Consider the following 18,101-nt stretch of genomic DNA (forward strand, 5'->3'; position numbering starts at 1 on the left):
TAGCTCTCACTCCATTATTTACTGTTTTATTTTTCTGGAGAGGGAGGTTTTCATCAGTAGTCCTCTTTATTCAAAATGCATCACAGTTGAGGCCTTTCCAAAAGCTTATTTGTATATGCATAATATCAGAAACTATTGCCTCTGGCAAGAGGTATGATAAAAAAGCAGACAGTTTTTCTTCCTTTTCTCTTGCAATTCACTGAGCAGCTTCTGTGTTTGTAAAATGATGATCCACAATGTTCCTTATCTTTGCTAATCTAGCACTGGGGCTTATTTTATCAGAATGATAATAAATTAGTAAATATAAGTAATAATGAACAGGTGCTGTATGTTTGCTCCTATTACCACACAAGATTATTCAAAAATTTTCTTGGTAAACTAACAGAAAGAATTCTAAAATAGTCAGGATCAATTATTTTCAAAGAGCTGTAATGTTCAGATTTAAGACAGGTCAGTTATCTGCAAGTTAAAATTACTTAGGTGCATACTGTCCATAATTAAGTAATCTCACCCACTAATATTACAGAATAAGGATATCTTTAGGTGACATGGAATCTCTCTTTTTAAGTACGCCCTTAAGCCTTTTTCAGATTGCTCATAAGATTTCTCATTCTCTAGAGAAATGCGATCTCTAAGAAATAAATGTCTCTGTCAAGTCACAAGTAATATGAGCACAGGATGAAAAAAAATGGAATTTCTCAGTCTCATAAGGGATATTACAGTTTTGTTAAATTGACTTTATTCCTTGTTATTTAAGTTCTCATGGTCATTTTAGGATTTACCTTTTGGATATAAAGGGAAGGTTATGATGCCCCTTAGGGAGGTGGGGGACAGAGGCCTTTGGGGACCAGGAGGATATTTTTCATATGAAATTCTTTGTCATAAAATGCTAATGTTGGTGTTCTTGTCTTTATGTCTATGCATTCTTTAGCTATGAGGATAACAGACCCTTCATCAAGTAAGAATGACCTGAATGGCTGATAAATCCCATTTATCAGTGTGGTCCCATGAACCAGCTGTCAGATCCGTACTGAAAATTCATTAGAGCTTCTGTCATTCACATAGAGGCAGAAGAGCAAACTGTGCAGGAAAAAACTCAGGCATACAACTTCTTTGCAGAATTCATATGCTGCAGGTGTACTGCCAAAAAAAAATATCTGCTTCACCTTTTTAATTGGATATCATCTGAATTCAGTGCCACAGTATTAGTAACTCATGTGGTACAGACTCTTGAAAGCTGTCTCCCTTCATTGTGATGTGTTCCTCTGTACCGTGTGTCCTCATTTCTGTTGTTTGGTTGGACATCATTCATCTAAAATTACTTTGCGATTTAGTAGTGTATCTTTAAAATGATCTATGGGTATGAAACTACCCAATTGCAATTGATATTAATGACTTTCTATTTTAACTGTCCAAAAAGGGAAACAATGCCCTCTTGAAAAATTAAATTTTACATTTGCGATATTATCTCTTTCAGTTTGACACATGTCACTTGATTAATGATCTCGTTTTTTATAAATATAGTTTTTAAATTTCTGAAGCAAAGCTACAAGTCTGTACTAATCAAATAAAAGTAAACATAAATGTTCATATTTGGGCTTTTCTCATTTGAACATTTTAAAATTACATGTCCTGTAACACCAGCCATAAAATTGGCTACCTCTTGGTGACCTTGTTCCGGACTTTCAGTTTGTTCTTCTGGTGAAGAGTCCTTTGTTTTCATTTTCTCCAATGCCATTTCACTTATTTCTTCATGCTCTTGCTTATTTTTTTTTCTTTAGAAATTGGGCTCATTGCAGTTTTATCTTATTAACTGTTGGGCCCATAATGTGTTTTCTAGTGGATAATAGCTGACTTGAGTATTTTATTCTATCATTTTATTTCTGAATCAAAGTAGCATTTTGCCTGATTTAATGGCAATTCGTCCCATTTTTCCTTTTTCCAATGTCTGTAAGAGGCTGAGAGTTTACCTTGAAAGTTCCCATATCTGGATCTAAATTGTAGATTAAAATATAAATGTCTAAGATGTTTTCTAAACCATATAAGCATGACACATACAATTGCAAGCTTCCTTTATTCTTTATTTAAGAATGTTAATGCTAAATAGCTCCTTAATTATAAAGGCATCATTACATATTTTATAATAAGGCAATTTAATGAAAAAAAAAAGAATGTTAATGTTTTAAATAACACATGTTAAATTTAGTGGATCTTTAAATCTGAAATATAGTGGCTCATGTTGTAAACAAAAAGGTAAATGTTTGAGATTAATTTGAATAAGATTTCAATCATATTTGACTACTTGGGACCATATCTTTCTTAAGATTCAGTTCTCTGAAAAGTTCATTAGACCCAGCTTCAGCTTATGGCAAACATATGTGAGTTTTTACCCCTTCATTTTGCAAAGTTTTAATCCCAGTAAATAGTTCTTTCTTAGTGTAAGTGGAGGATAGCAGCCTGGTGGAAAGAACTATTAATGTGCCCTATTCGAGGAAGGTATGCTGCTGGGAAAGAGAAGAGAGGGCTAGCTCATGAGTGTACAGCGATATAGACTGTGTTGGTCCTAGTCTCCTATGTTCTTAGAGGGGAGTTGAGAAGGATTACATTTTCAGTTATTGGATTCCTATCTATTGGAAGTACTCATTCTATGCTGATAGTAAATACATAACACATAAGCACAAATATGTGGACTTTTGCTACCCGTTGATTACTATTGCGGATGGCAGCTTGGAGGAAACTAGGGAATGGAGTGAGACTGGGAATTTGTCTTTCATTCTAGACTACTTTGTTCATACCACTCCATCCCCATTCTCAGCTTCATTTTCTCCCCTGAGTTCACAGACACTTCAAAGAGATGGAGGTGCCTGAGCCTTTAAGCTTCTGTTCAACAAAGCTGCCAGTTGCCTGATTTCTGAAATCTAGCCCAAAGTAATATATAATATATATATATTATATATATATTATATATATATGCTAATAGACCTTTTAAAATTCATACATGTATTCCATATACTGGTTCCTTCTAATAATAGTTCTGCTTTTATCAGTAAACACTAAAAATTTTATGGAAAAAGAGGAAATATGGAAAAATGGGGTAAAAGTATATCAGATGAAGCACGAATGGAAAGAGTCCAATCAAACAGATGTTTTTATACCAATGAGACCAGTGGAGACTATCATAGCTTTATAGGCTTTTTTCTCCCTTGCCATTCATAATTACATCCCCATATCATTTACCTATGTGCTGAAAATACATGAAAAATCTAATAGTGCCAGTCTGCTTTTGCTTAAATGAATATCTGTGTTCATAACATTTTCATGTATAACTCCTCAAACTTGAAAACTCGTATCTCCATAAAAATCTTAAAGTACTTATACCACCTGTCTTGCATTTTCTGTCAATAGAACTTTCTGTAACATTTTTTCAGTGTCAGTTTTCTTGATATGATATGATTGTGTTCATTAAAAACCAATGATTTGATAACCCTTAATTTTTTCTTCTCTCTACAGGTCATGGGTTATAGGTGCAATAGCTCTTCTCTGCCTGTTAGGATTGACCTGGGCCTTTGGACTCATGTATATTAATGAAAGCACAGTCATCATGGCATATCTCTTCACTATTTTCAATTCTCTACAAGGAATGTTTATATTCATTTTCCATTGTGTTTTACAAAAGAAGGTAAGCTAGAATTCTCTATTTCAGAATAAATGGCCTATATCTTAGCAAAGCAAGATATGATAGCAAAGCAACCATAACAAATCATTCTTGATGTTTTCCTCTAAGAAGTATGTTACTTCATTGATTTAATTTTTTAAATAATAAAGACAAAACAGGCACAAAATATAAGCACAATAGTTGGTGAATGTGTTTAACTGAAAAAAAATCAAAATATAGTTTGATTTGGACACTGAACAAAAATTGTATTCTTGTAGACTGGAACTTATAGTTCTGTTTTGGTTTTTTTCCCAATAAATACTAATATTTTTATTGGCAGATACATGGAATTTGTATCATAGGAAGTAGCTTTTCTAAGATGTTATAGAGGTATGGTATGTGTATACATACACACATTATATATATATATATATATATATATATATATATATATATATATATATATATATATATATATATACACACACACACACATATATGTGGCATAGCGTAGAAAATATATATTTTTTAGTTTCTTTAAAAACTAGTTTTTATATACTAGAAAATACAAAAATTTCATGATAAAATAATATTTATATATTTTTAAATATATTTTTATTATTTCAGTGAGGGAAAGGGAAAAAGAGATAGAAACATCAATGATGAGAGAGAATCATTGATAGCTTGCCTCCTGCACGCCCCCTCCTGGGGATGGAGCCCACAACCTGGTCATGTGCCCTTGGCTGTAATCAAATCCAGGACCCTTCAGTCCTCAGGCCAATGCTCTACCCATTGAGCCAAACTAGCTAGGGCAATATTTATATTTTTTAAAAATAATGTAGTACTTAGTAATGGTCTCTGTACTTCTTTTCTTTAAAAACATGTTTTATAAAATCTAGGAGTAGGATGATTAGGATGCAATATTTAATTTTATACTGGTCTACTTTGTGATTTTTTCTTTCACATCTACAAGGACCTAAAATATTCATTTCCAAAGTTAATTTTAGCAACTAAATACTTTTGTTGAATTTTTTTAATCTCAATATTGATTATCTCATCTTATACTCTTTAACTCTATTAAAAATGTGATATTTGACCTGGCCAGTGTAGATTGATCAGTGGATAGAGCATCAGCCTGCACATTGAAGGGTCACAGGTTCAATTCTCGGTCAAGGGCAAGTACCTGGGTTGCAGGTTCAGTCTCTGACCCTGGTTCATGCTCATGAAGGAGGCAATCAATCAATGTATTTCTCTCACATCGATGTTTCTTTCTTTCTCTCTTTCTTCCTTCCTTCCTTCCTTTCCCTTTCTTTCTCTCTCTCTCTCTCTCTCTCTCTCTCTCTCTCTCTCTCTCTCTCTCTCTCTCTCTCTCCCTCCCTCCCTCCCTCCCTCCCTCCCTCCTCTCCCTCCTTCTCCTCCTCCCTTCCACTCTCTCTAAAACCCAATGGAAAAAATATCTTCTGGTGAAAATTTAAAAAAGAAGTGGTATTTATAGTTTTGAGCACAAAGCTAAGACTGACTATGTCTGAATCCTAGTTACTCCTCTCAAAGCTTCTGTGACTTTGGGCAAGGTAATTAACCTTTCATGCCCCAGTTTCCTCATGTGTAACATGAGGTAATAATTATGAGATATTGAGAGGTGGGTCTGAAAATGAAATGACAAAATGTGAATTTTTTTTCTAAGAAAGAGATAATACCTAAAATTTTTCTTTGGAAAATAGAGTAAAGATATCTCTCTCTTTAAATTTTTCAGTTGAGGGACTGATAGCATGTAAAGCAAAAATTGAGAAGGGTGTTTGCAAATACACATCATTGATATAACTAGAAATTGAGTTTGATATCCAGGTAGATATATTAAACCTCACAACCCAAATCCAAGTCTAGAGTTTTTAATATATTTAACTTACTTAACATTGAAATTTTCAAAAAATATGTCAAGTTCGATTTCATGATTCATTAGAACAGAGTTTAGTGAACTACGGCTCTTTTGCCAAATGTATTCAGCTGCCTTTAATATTTTACAGCCCATCAACCAAAAATGACTTTTACATTTTAAATGGTTATATTTAAAATTTTAAATAAGAATGTGACAACATTCTTAGTTTTGCCTCTTGGGTTACAAAGCTTAAAATACGGATTGCCTGGCCCTTCATGAATAAAATAGTCAAATCCTTATATATAAACATACTTTCATGATTTATAATAATGTATAATAGCATATTGTTTTTTCATCCATTCTGTGTTTGAAATTTTTAAATTTTTGTGGCATTTTTATTGGCATCAAGAACATGGCCTAAATCAGAGAACATAAAGAACACAGGATTATTGTCCTCCCTAAGGGAAAAAAAAATGTAAAAACACAAACCAGGTACTTCTCTGTGAAATTGCAGAAGTGGTCTTAGGAGATTTTTCTTTGATTCTTTTTTTAAATTGAGATGTAACATTCTATAAATGTAAGGTTTACAGTGTGTTCATTGGATACACATATGTGTTGTGAAATGCGTTAGCTAATACCTCCATCACCTCACATAATTTCTATTTCTTTTTTGTGGTGAGAACATTTAAGATGTCCTCCCTTTGCAACTCTCACGTATACAGTGGAGTATCATTACTATAAGCATCTTGTCTATTAGATCCCCAAAACTTACTCATCTTCTAGCTAGACGTGTGTAGCCTTTGGCCCACATTGGCACATTTCTTCAACCCCAGACCTCTAGCTACCACCATTCTACTATGTTTCTATGAGGTCAGCTTTTTTAGATTCCACATTTGAGATCATACAGTATTTATCTCTTTCAGTATCTATCTCTGTCTTAGTTCACTTAGCATAATGCCCTCTAGGATCATCCATGTTGTTGCAAATGGCGGGATTTCCTTCTTCCTCATGGCTGAAAAATATTCCGGTGTATATATGCACGGCATTGCAGTATCCATTCATTCATTTATGGACACTTCGGTTGTTCCCATATCTTGGCTATTGTGAATAGTGTTGCAGGAAACAGGGGAGTGCAAATATCTCTTCAAGACTGTGACTTCATTTCCTTTGGATAAATACCTAGAAGTGGGATTGCTAGATCATATGGTAGTTCTATTTTTAATTGGTGAGAAACGTCCATATTGTTTTTCATGGCTCTGCCAATTTACATTCTGACCAACAGTGCACGAAGGCTCCCTTTTCTCCATATCCTCACCAACACTTATCCCCTATCTTTGAGAAGCTTAGTATTCTAACAAGTGTGAGGTGACGTCTCATTGTGGTTTTAATTTGCATTTCCCTAACTAGGGATGTTGAGCATCTTTCATACTGGCTATTTGTATGTCTTCTTAGGATCAATAACTATCCGTGACCTCCGTCCATTTTTAATTGCTAATGATTTGTATGAGTTCTTTATATACTTTGGATGTTAACCCCTTATCAGATATGTGATTTGAAAATATTTTCTTTCATTCTGTAGATTGCCTTTTTATTTTGTTGATTGTTTCTTTTTTTATGGAGAGAGAGGGAGTCAGGGAGAGAGAGAGAAAGAGAGAAACATCAATTTGTTGTTCTATTTATTTAAGCCTTCATTGGTTGAGTCTTGTGTGTGCCCTTATCAGGGACCCAACCCACAGCTTGGATGTATTGGGACAATGCTCTAACCAGCTCAGCTACCCAGCCGGGGCTAGTGACTGCTTCTTTTGCTGGATAGAAGCATTTTAGTTTGATGTAGTTCTACTTATTAATTTTTGCTTTTGCTGTCTTAGCCATAAAATATTTACTAAGACCAATATCCAGGGCTATTCCGATGTGTTGTTGTTTTTTTCTATGAGTTTTATGGTTTCAGGCCTTATGTTTGTCTTTAATCCATTGTTAGTTAAATTTGGTGAGTTGTGTAAGATAGGGATTCAATTTCATTTGTCTGCATGTGGTTATCCGGTTTTCCCATCATCATTTAAGTGAAGAGATTGTCCTTTTCCTATTGAGAATTCTTCGGTTCCTTGTCAATTACTAGTTGACTGTATATGCAAAGTTTTATTTCTGGGCTCTCTATTCTGTTGGTCTATGTGCCTATTTTTATGATAATACCATACTGTATTAATATAGCTTTATATTATAGTTTCAAATCAGGAAGTGTGATGCCTCTTTCTTTGTTCTTTCTCAAATTTGTTTTGGCTACTAAGGGTCTCTTGTGGATCTGTAAAAATTTGAGGATATTTTTTCTGTCTCTGTTAAAAATACCATTGGAATTTTGAGAGAGATTGCATTTAATTTATAGATGGTTTTGGGTAGTATGGATATTTTAAAAATAATAATTCTTTTTGGAGGTTTTTCTTAAGCCATCTGATTGAATTTCAAAAATATTCCCTTGCTAATGTAGTTGCTCATACATTTTCATTAGAGAAATGTGGACTATTTCATTTTTGAGCTATTTTTAATAGGGTTCAACTCATTAACAAAAATCAAATGCTGAGTTGTCATTTTTTTCTGTGTATGGATTGCATGATTGTGTCACTAGTATTTCCACTGATGACATTAAAGTTATCACCTTTTCTTTTGTTATGCATTAAATTATGTCTTACATCTCAGAGTTTCAGAATTATTTTATTTCTGATTTAAGTGTATCAAAGAAATGCTCCATTGGTAAAGCATATTCTCTTTCCCATCTTCTTATTCTAAAACAACCCCACATTAAAAGAATAACATATTTTCTTGGGGCAAGGTGGAATGTCATGTGAAATAATAGATTAAAAAATGCAAATGATTGAACTATAAAGCAACTCTTATTGTAATTTAAAGAAAAATATTTCACGGACATGGTCCAGTAAGTAATATAGCGAAATGTGGGACTTGGCATCACTAGGTATCCTGTTATGCTGATTACCTCTATAATCAGTTCAGAACATTTAACCTTTGTTGGAAAATGTAAATAGTCCATGATGAATTCCTGTGGCTTATACAATACTGCTGCCCTTGTAATAAGAAGGGAAGTGTTTCTCTTTCTTCTCTCTCTTCTCTCTTTTCTCTTCTCTCTCTCTCTCTCTCTCCAAAAATATTTGTTTAGATTTAAATCACTTCATTAAAAAAATACTTTCTCTTCTAAAAAGAAAAATTAGGAACTGAGTATATTAGGAAAAAAGAAACAGTAGGATGTAGGTTATTATCAAACTTTAGGTTCATGGAGATGCTTCATAAATTCAGTTCAAATTAATAAACTGTAATTGATAGTGCTTACCTTTGTGTAGAGATTATTTTAAGGTCTCTCAAATCTAATTAAAACAGTTGTCTTTATTTTTTTTCCAGGTACAGAGAAGGAATAACCCTATTAGATTTCTTTAATAATAATATTAATAATATATAATGCCTTCTTTGGTTATATATTAATGTTAGAAATATGGTCTCCTGAAACTTTCTGATCACAGAACACCCATGAAATTTTGACTCTTTTCACATAAGGCACATTTCTTAACCTTTTTATTCTTTCAGTTTACTTTTATTACTTAACATTTCCAGTGTATTTATCTGTAAAATGTAGGTAATAATTATTTTCCTGAGTCATTATTAGGGAGGGGCCTAGTACAGTTCCTGTCAATTAGTGATTAAAAATTAGAAGCATCTTTATTCCACCCTCCTCAAAACTCACACATATCCAGGATACACATGTATGTGGGCAAAAGCTTATTCCTTTAATAAATCAACAAAATATGAATTGGCTGGTAAACACTGAATCAAAATAAGTATTTTTTATTATTAATAAATGTAGCATGGAAGAGATTGATTAGAAAACAGACCAATACAATCTTAAGTATATTAAAGACATGTAATTTGGCATTTCATATCAGAGAAAGGCCTCAAAGATTAGTATATCATGCCTCTCTGTTTGGCTCACATGCTCCTCAACACTTAGAATGCCTTTGTCTCTTTTATCTATCCTTTCTTTCAACCTAATCCTCTAAACTGGCTAATCCCAACCTATCTTTTGAAGAGTTTCTCAGAAGTACTCTGTTCTGAGAAGTCTTTCTTGGTCCGCTGCTTGGTACAGCAGGCACTCCATGTTTTGACTCACCTGACTCCATATTCTTGTTCCTATCTCAAAATAGTCATTCCATACATGTAAGTTCTTCAACCAAAGCTGAGTTCATTCTTTCCCTAATTTGCTAAATCTGTACTAGAATAAAACTAGAATATTAAGGTATCATGTTTTAGTTTTTATGACTAATTTTAATATATCATTCACTTTCCTTTTTGTTTTTTTTTTATTATAAATAACAGTCTTCAAAAAGTATATATTTATAATTACTTTGAAATAAAATTAGATTGGAATATTACATTGTCACAAGTTATGGAAAGATGAACTCATGTGAAGTCAGTATATAAAGAGCTAAGAAGAACATATGTACCGTGTTACTTCGTAATGAATATAAATTTATGTATGTATAGCCAACCAGTAACATGTCCCAGAATGTGTTTTAGTTAATGGACACATGGTTGGGATTATTTTTGTTGATGTTGGTAGTGGAGGTATGATTTAGGGCAGTTATTGTTAATTTTTGTGTGTTATGTTTGATTAAGTAGGCAATAATAAAAATTTTTAACATGATAAAATTTTCCCCCCAAATAATTGATATAATAGTTTACTGTTTGAAAACATCCATTTAAAAATATTTTCTCCTTTTTTCCTGTGTTTTATACTATAACTGGATTAAGAATTTAATCATCAGTGCTATAAAGAAAAGCAACCATATTTCTCTGTGATTATTGAATAGAACTATTTCAAGAAAATGCATTTTAAATATTTTGAATCTTATATTCTGAAGTTGCAAATTTGATATTTTAGGAGAAATAAACTCCAAAGAAATATAGTACATGTAAAAGAAATGCTTGCTCGGCCAGTAGGGCTCAATGGTTGAACGTGGGCCCATGAGGATTCCATTCCTGGTCAGGACACAGGCCTGGAGTTCAGGCTTGATCCCTAGTAGGGGATGTGCAGGAAGAAGCCAATCAATGATTCTCTCTCATCACTGATGTTTCTACCCCGCTCTCCCTCTCTCTGTCTCTCTTTGAACTCATTTTTTAAAATTTTTAAAAATGCTTAAGCCTAATGCATTCCTTTTTGCTATCTTTAAACACTTTTTCTCTCTGCTCTCTTTCTCTCACTCTCTCCCTCCCTTTCTCCGCCCCCACTTCTCTCTATATAAGTTCCTTGCTAGACTTTTGGGTAAAGCCAGTTGCACCAATAGGGTACTTCATATCAAATTTATGAGCCTAAAATAGCATCTAGAGGAGTCTTACATTTTGGTTCTTTGATCTAAGAGGTATATTGTTATGGTGTGTTTGGAAGTGTGTGTTTTAAAAGTCTCTAAGCAAAATTTCAAGTTAAATGGTATCAATATCATTATTTTATATTGTAAAAATATGCTGAACAGACTTTCTTGTGTCTATATGGCAAAGAAATAATTATGTTATCTAAAAATAATACTCATGTATTTTATACCATAGTTCCTAGCTGAAATGAATGACTTACTAATAGAGGTTACTGTTTAATTGGCTAGGTACGAAAAGAGTACGGGAAATGCCTGCGGACACATTGCTGTAGTGGCAAAAGTACAGAGAGTTCCATTGGCTCAGGGAAAACATCTGGTTCTCGAACTCCTGGACGCTACTCCACAGGCTCACAGGTAAACCATATTTATTAATTAAAATGAAATACCTTTCACCTATATTTTGTTATGGAATGCCGCCCTTTCTTGATCAGCTCTATTTTCTATCCCAAGTGTTTAACACATCACCTTTTATTGTATCTCAAACAGGCATGATTATGACAAAAATTTAAGAAACCAAAATTGCAATAAAATCATGAAATGTAGGGTCTAAGTTTGTGTAACAATTAATGGTTTCAAATTGGTTCAGTGGAGTGAGTACAGAGGTGGGAAAGGAATTGGGCATTTCAACCAAAATTCTAAAAACATTCATATTTTACATATGTGATTCTTGAGTTAATTGCTTCTTTAAGCCAATGTAATAATTCTCTATCACATACTAAAAGTATTTACTTATTAAATGGTATGCTTAGTAAAAACAGTTATAACTCATAATGTGTTGTTGGCAGATTACTTGAAGAACTTGTCAGGGGAGGGAAGGATACTGAAACAGCTTTCTTATTTAAACTAGTCTAAATGCTACTGCCATCAGCCCAACACTAGATAGAGTAGCTGCACTGTCCTTCACCAGGGAAACTGCAAACTTTTAGGTAACCTGTCAACCATTTGTCCCAGGCCACAGTGTTAGTCTAATGGTTATTATGTAGAAATTTCAGCAACTTCAGGAGACTAGAATGGCCAGTTAGATAAAAGACCTAGCATTATGTGGGTCATGCTTGGGTTTGGGTTCAGACTAGCAGGCTAATATTTTTAAGATTGCATTATTCAGTGGGAGAAACAATCATGTTTTCAGTGTTGTTGATTAAAATTTTCTGAAGACTTGAATTTAAATAAAGTTATAGATAAAGACAGTATTTTCTTAACTCTTTTAGCTCAACCTATAAATCTAATTATTATTTGTAAATTTGGTAATTTTATATAATGTTAAGAAAGATCACTTCGTTTTTTCTTTGATTATTACTTAATTGGTTTATAAAGTTAGCAGATTAAATTTCCCTAAACAGTTTAATTCATACACTTAGGAAAAATATCCTTATAACCTACAAATATATTTTTATTGATTTCAAAGAGGAAGGGAAAGGAGAGAGAGATAGAAACATCAATGATGAGAGAGAATCATTGATCAGCTGCCTCCTGCATGTCCCACAGTGGGGATTGAGCCCACAACCTGGGTATGTGTTCTGAAAGGGAATTGAGCCTCAGCCTCCTGATTCATAGGTTGATGCTCAACCACCGAGCCGTGCAGCTGGGCTACCCTTGTAACCATTAAATATCATTTACAAATTTAATATATCTGATTCTCTCATACAGATCCACTGTACAGTTGTACACACCTAACTAGCACTTGAACTTTCTCATAAGTACTTTCCTCAAACTAATGAAATCCTCTTTTAACTTACAAATAAAACCACACATCTAATATCAATCTAAAATTTCAAACTAAAAATTTTAGAACTAATGTAACTCTCTAACCGATGAGACTATCTTATCACTTAAATTAACCATATATTATGATCATGAAATATTCCTACACTGGGGGCCCATTGCACGAAATTTGTGCATTTGGGGGATCCCTCAGCCTGGCCTGCGCCCTCTTGTAGTCCAGGACCCCTTGCTCCTTCCGCCCACCTGCATTGGAGGCGGGAGAGGCTCCTGCCACCTCTGCTGTGCTCGCCAGCTATGAGCCTGGCTTCTGTCTGAGCGGCGCTCCCCCTGTGGAAGCACACGGAATACCAGGGGGCAGCTCCTGCATTGAGCGTCTGCCCCCTGGTGGTCATTGCGCATCATAGCAACTGGTCATTCTGGCTGTTCCATGGTAATGGTCACTTAGGCTTTTATTATATAGATATAATACACAATTATTAGTCATTTGAATTTGATTTGTCGTATTATTTCTATGCCTTATTAGGGTTGTAAGTTAGGGGACCAGATGTTGCAACTAGATGGGCTGAGATATCTTAGTTTAGAACTAGAAACTTTCCAGTTAGAAATCTGAAGTCTCACGTAAGAGTTGGGGCACACCTAATGATGCTTCCAGCACAAGTCCCTTATAATAATATGCTTTTATTGTCAACCTGATTGTCCCTGCCTCCTCTTTTTGTAGTAATCTTTTCCACAACTTTTAAATTGAAATTGCTGAGTTTCTGTATATCATCCAGCTTGGTTAGGTCCTGCAGGCTTTTCATATAATTGAGTTCACCAACCATCATCCTGTAGTCGTTTTATTGAAATTTGCCATTAAGAAAACACGCTATTGGGGACTTTCATTTATTATATTACAACAATGTTGTGCAGTGTTTAGCAATACTTCTAAGCTATAAGATAGAGCAATGCAGCTCAATAGAGTAATCGTTAACTTGGTAGCTGGGTAGATCATGGTGTCAATATTATCCTTGCCATATATCTGCTCTGACACAAGTTACTTAATATCATTGAACTCGCAGTTTTTTCATCTGTAAAGCAGTGGTAATAATACTGATTTCTTATGTTGTTAGGAATACTGAGCTAATGAATACAAAATATTTAAAACAAATTTTGTGTGCTCAATAAACTGGAGCAGCTACCATTTATTAGTGTCATTATTACAGATATGTATTTTAAAGTTGTATCATATTCTTTCACTTTTATAATTTTAACATCACAATTCTAATCTTGACTAAAAACCATGCATTATATTCCTATGCATAATGTAATACTAATTCTAATTAACAATGACACTCCGACCCAACATAAAATGAAAGTTACTTAAATCCAGTATGTTTAAGTAAAAGTAATAAACATATTTTATATTAACTGACCTTTCATAAGAAAAATCTAAAATACTGATGTTAAGGTAAGTTTTAGGAGTATGGATGCCTTTTCACATCATAGAACTTCTAAAATAGTTATATATATATATATTATTGAGAAATATTGAGTGTCTCCTGTAGAATGCCAAGCAATCTTCTAAGCTTTGGAGATACATCCACATATAATAAAAAATGGTTAAATGACAAATAACTTCCCCTGTGATTGGGAAGCTTCAATTCTAGTAGTGGAGGCGAGAAAATTTATTAACAAGCCAAAAAACCAACAGATGCCTAATGTCCAGGTGGCTTCTTGGATTCAGTGCTGAAGAAGACTATTTTGGAAAATGATGTGTATGCCAAGATTCTGAATGACAGGAAGGGAGCTCAGGGGGAAAGAATTCCAGATGTTGGAACATCTAATACAAAGCCCATAAGGTAGGGGAGAACTTGGAAATTCCAGAATAGAAGGAATGCCATTGGTTAAAGTGAATGACAAAGTGATTGGGAGATGAATTCAAAGGAGAAGGGTAAAGACAGACTCATGGGTATTTGTAAGCACATGTAAGTTTAGATCTTATTCAGATTACTTTAGAAAGCCAATGGGATGATTTAGAAAAGTAAGTGACAGGATATCATCCACATGTAATAAAAATAATGTGGATACTAGGTAGATAATGGAGGGAAATCCATTGAAAAGACTAAAATGTGAAAATACTACACACCAGTTACTCCCCTATATCTACACCCTGGCTAATCACTTTTAAAAGTTTGGCAATACTGCCCTGTCAGTGTGGCTCAGTGGTTGAATATTGAACTATGAACCAGAATGTCATGATTTGATTCCCCGTCAGGGCACATGCCTGGGTTGCAGGCTCAATCCCCAGTGTGGGGCATGCAGGAGGCAACCAGTCAATGATTATCTCTCATCATTGATGTATCTATTTCTCTTTCCTTCTTATATTTAAAAATAAATAAATAAAAGTTTGGCAGTACCCATAATCACATAAACATGTATTCACTGAGATGTATTTAGGTTTGGTGTGAGAGTGTGTGTGTGTGTGTATGTGTGCGTGCGTGCGCGTGTGTGTAAAAACTATGGGTTGAGCTGTTGTCCTTCCCACTTTGACCTTCTTTTAATTGTTGTCATTTATATTTTATTTATTTTATTGACTTTTTTAGGTGAATTAATAACTTATTATATGATTTGACACATTAAAATGTATATAACATTTATTAAATTGTGAAGCATAGTAATAAAATGAACATTTGTGAACTCAACATCCAAGTTAGGAAATAGAACATGTCCCATATATTTGCCCCTTCTTGAGACCTCTTCTTAACCAATCCTTATGCCATTTCACCAGAGAAAAACTTCTAACTTTTGCTTTTCATTTCCTTGACTTATTCTAATAGTTTTTCCTCTCCCCAAAATAGATATTGTTTAGTATAACTTTTTTAAATCTTTCTTTTGCCCTAGCCGGTTTGACTCAGTGAATAGAGTGTTGGCTTGTGGACTGAAGGGTCCCAGGTTCGATTCCGGTCAAGAGCACATGCCTGGGATCCCCAGTAGGGAGTGTGCTGAAGGCAACCAATCAATGATTCCCTCTCATCATTGATGTTTCTATATCTCTCTCCCTCTCCCTTCCTCTCTGAAATCAATAAAAATATATTTTAAAAGAATAAAATAAAATTTTTCTTTTAATCCCTGGCCAATGTGGCCCACTTGGTTGAGAGTCGCCCCATGCATTAAAAGGTTACTGATTTGCACACATGCCCAGGTTGTGGGTTGGGTCTCCCCAGCCAAGTGTGTATGGGTGGCAACTGATCAATGTTTCTCTCTCTCCCCCTCCTTCTATCTCTCTCTCTAAATTCAATAAAAACATATCTACACTAATAAAAGACAAACATGCAAATTGACCATACCTTTGCTACACCTTAAGCCACACCCACCAGCCAATCAGAACGACCTTGTGCAAATTAACCCAACCAAGTGGCGGCCAGCAGCCACAGAGCTGGAAAAAGCAGGATGCTTGGTTGCTCCAGTGATGGAGGAAGCCAAGCTACCCGCCTGCCGCGGCCAGCTCTGAGCTCCACTCAAGGCAACAAAGTTTCAATTATAGAAGATAAATAAGTCCCAGAACAAAAAAAAGAAAGAAAAAAAGGAGAAGCTGAGAGCTTCCATCGCTGGGGGGCTTGGCCAGCCTGCAAACAGCCATCAGCCCCTCACCCAGGCTGGCCAGGCACCCCAGCGGGACCGCCACCCTGATCTGGGACACCCTTCAGGGCAAACCAGCTGGCCCCCACCCATGCACCAGTCCTCTATCCTATATAATAAAAGGATAATATGCAAATTGACCCTAATAGCAGAACGACTGGGAATGACTGGTCACTATGACACACACTGACCACCAGGGGGCAGATGCTCAATTCAGGAGCTGTCCCCTGGTGGTCAGTGCACTCCCACAGGGGGCGCTCTGCTCAGCCACAAGCCAGGCTGATTGCTGCAAGCACAGCGGTGGTGGCAGGAGCCTCTCTCGCCTCCTCAGCAGCACTAAGGATGTCCAACTGCAGCTTCGGTCTGCTCCCTGCTGGTAAGTGGACATCCCCCGAGGGCTGCCGGTCTGCCAGAGGGATGTCTGACTGCCTACCTGGGCCCTATCCCCCAGGGAATGGGCCTAAGCCAGTAAATGGACATCCTCCGAGGGGTCCCAGACTGCAAGGGGGCATAGGCCAAGCTGAGGGACCGTCCCTGAGTGCACAAATTTTTGTGCACTGGGCCGCTAGTTTTAAAATATGTGTGTAAAATCTTTCTTTTAAGCAATACCTTACTACACGTAGTCTTCTGTGAGTTGCTTTTTTTACCTCCATATTCTAAGGCTTCATAAGTTCCATGAACTTTAAGTGTTGGATTTATGTCATATACCATATACTTTTTCCTCTGCCATGCAATACTTTTCCCTTTTCTTCTGTTCCTATTCAACTCTTATTTTATATAGTAGAGTGAGTTGTTAATTTCCTAGAACAGGAGCCAAATAACTGAGTTCAAATACAGGTTATTCCACTTATTAGGTCTGTGACATTGGACATGTTAATTAACCTCTGAACCTTAGATTTCCAATGAATAAAAGACTACCTACCTCAAGGAATTCTTCTGAGGTCTCAAGGAGTGAATACATGAAAAATTCATAGCATAGCCTAGAACACAGAGAGAATTTATATAAACTATACATTCTATATATCCACATATAATATTTATCATGTACCAGGCATTATTTCAATTGTGTGATACATCAGTTAACAGAAAAACCAAAATTCTGTTTTGGTAGTTCCTCCAATACAATGGTAGGCAAATGTAGATTAATTTGTATGGAAAATAATGCAATAAATTAATAGTAACATAAGAAAAACTGTTTTGCACACTCACAACTGTAAACATACTTTTGCCCACCCTTGTATAATGTAGATATTAGACATTAGATGTTGAACATATATATATATAAAAGCCTAATATGCAAAGTATCCCTCGGGAGTTCGACCAACTGGGAGTTCGATTGCTCGCTATGATGTTCGCTGACGATCAGAGGTGGTGAGGAGGGAAGGAAGGCTCCAGCCGGCAGCTGGCAGCCACTAGGGACCCTACCCATGCACAAATTTCATGCACGGGGTCTCTAGTTAAATATAAGAAACAAGTACATTATTATAATGTGTAGTATTATAGTAAATGGTAATGTCTATGGGAGGTGATAGTAGAGTTGAGTACCTGGAATACAATCCTATATAATAAAACCCTAACATACAAACCGACTGAACAGTGGAATGACCAGAGGAATGACCAGTTGCTATGACACACACTGACCACCAGGGGGCAGATGTTCAATGCAGGAGATGCCCCCACCTGCATTGAGCATCTGCCCCCCAAGAGAGAGGCGACTGGCAGTGGTGATCAGGGGGCGGAACTGGCCAGCAGGTGGCACCAGACCACCAGCCAAGGTGGGTGCCAACGGGGGGGCCCCCGATTG

General features: G+C 35.6%; 1 protein-coding gene across 13 annotated transcripts in view; it reads left to right on the plus strand.

The window, feature by feature from the left end:
- ADGRL3 (adhesion G protein-coupled receptor L3) overlaps positions 1-18,101 on the plus strand; it is a 770,556-nt gene that overhangs the window by 723,472 nt on the left and 28,983 nt on the right. For 7 of the 13 annotated variants that reach the window (XM_036335141.1, XM_036335133.1, XM_036335217.1 and 4 more), the window contains 3 exons: positions 932-958; positions 3,511-3,679; positions 11,186-11,311. In XM_036335141.1, coding sequence (XP_036191034.1) covers positions 932-958; positions 3,511-3,679; positions 11,186-11,311 — 322 coding nt within the window. The remainder of the gene's footprint in view (positions 1-931; positions 959-3,510; positions 3,680-11,185; positions 11,312-18,101) is intronic. The other 6 variants (XM_036335163.1, XM_036335190.1, XM_036335199.1 and 3 more) reach the window with 1 other exon arrangement.

This window comes from Myotis myotis, unplaced genomic scaffold (assembly GCF_014108235.1).
Source record: "Myotis myotis isolate mMyoMyo1 unplaced genomic scaffold, mMyoMyo1.p scaffold_m19_p_1, whole genome shotgun sequence".
In the NCBI taxonomy this organism is placed as follows: domain Eukaryota; kingdom Metazoa; phylum Chordata; class Mammalia; order Chiroptera; family Vespertilionidae; genus Myotis; species Myotis myotis.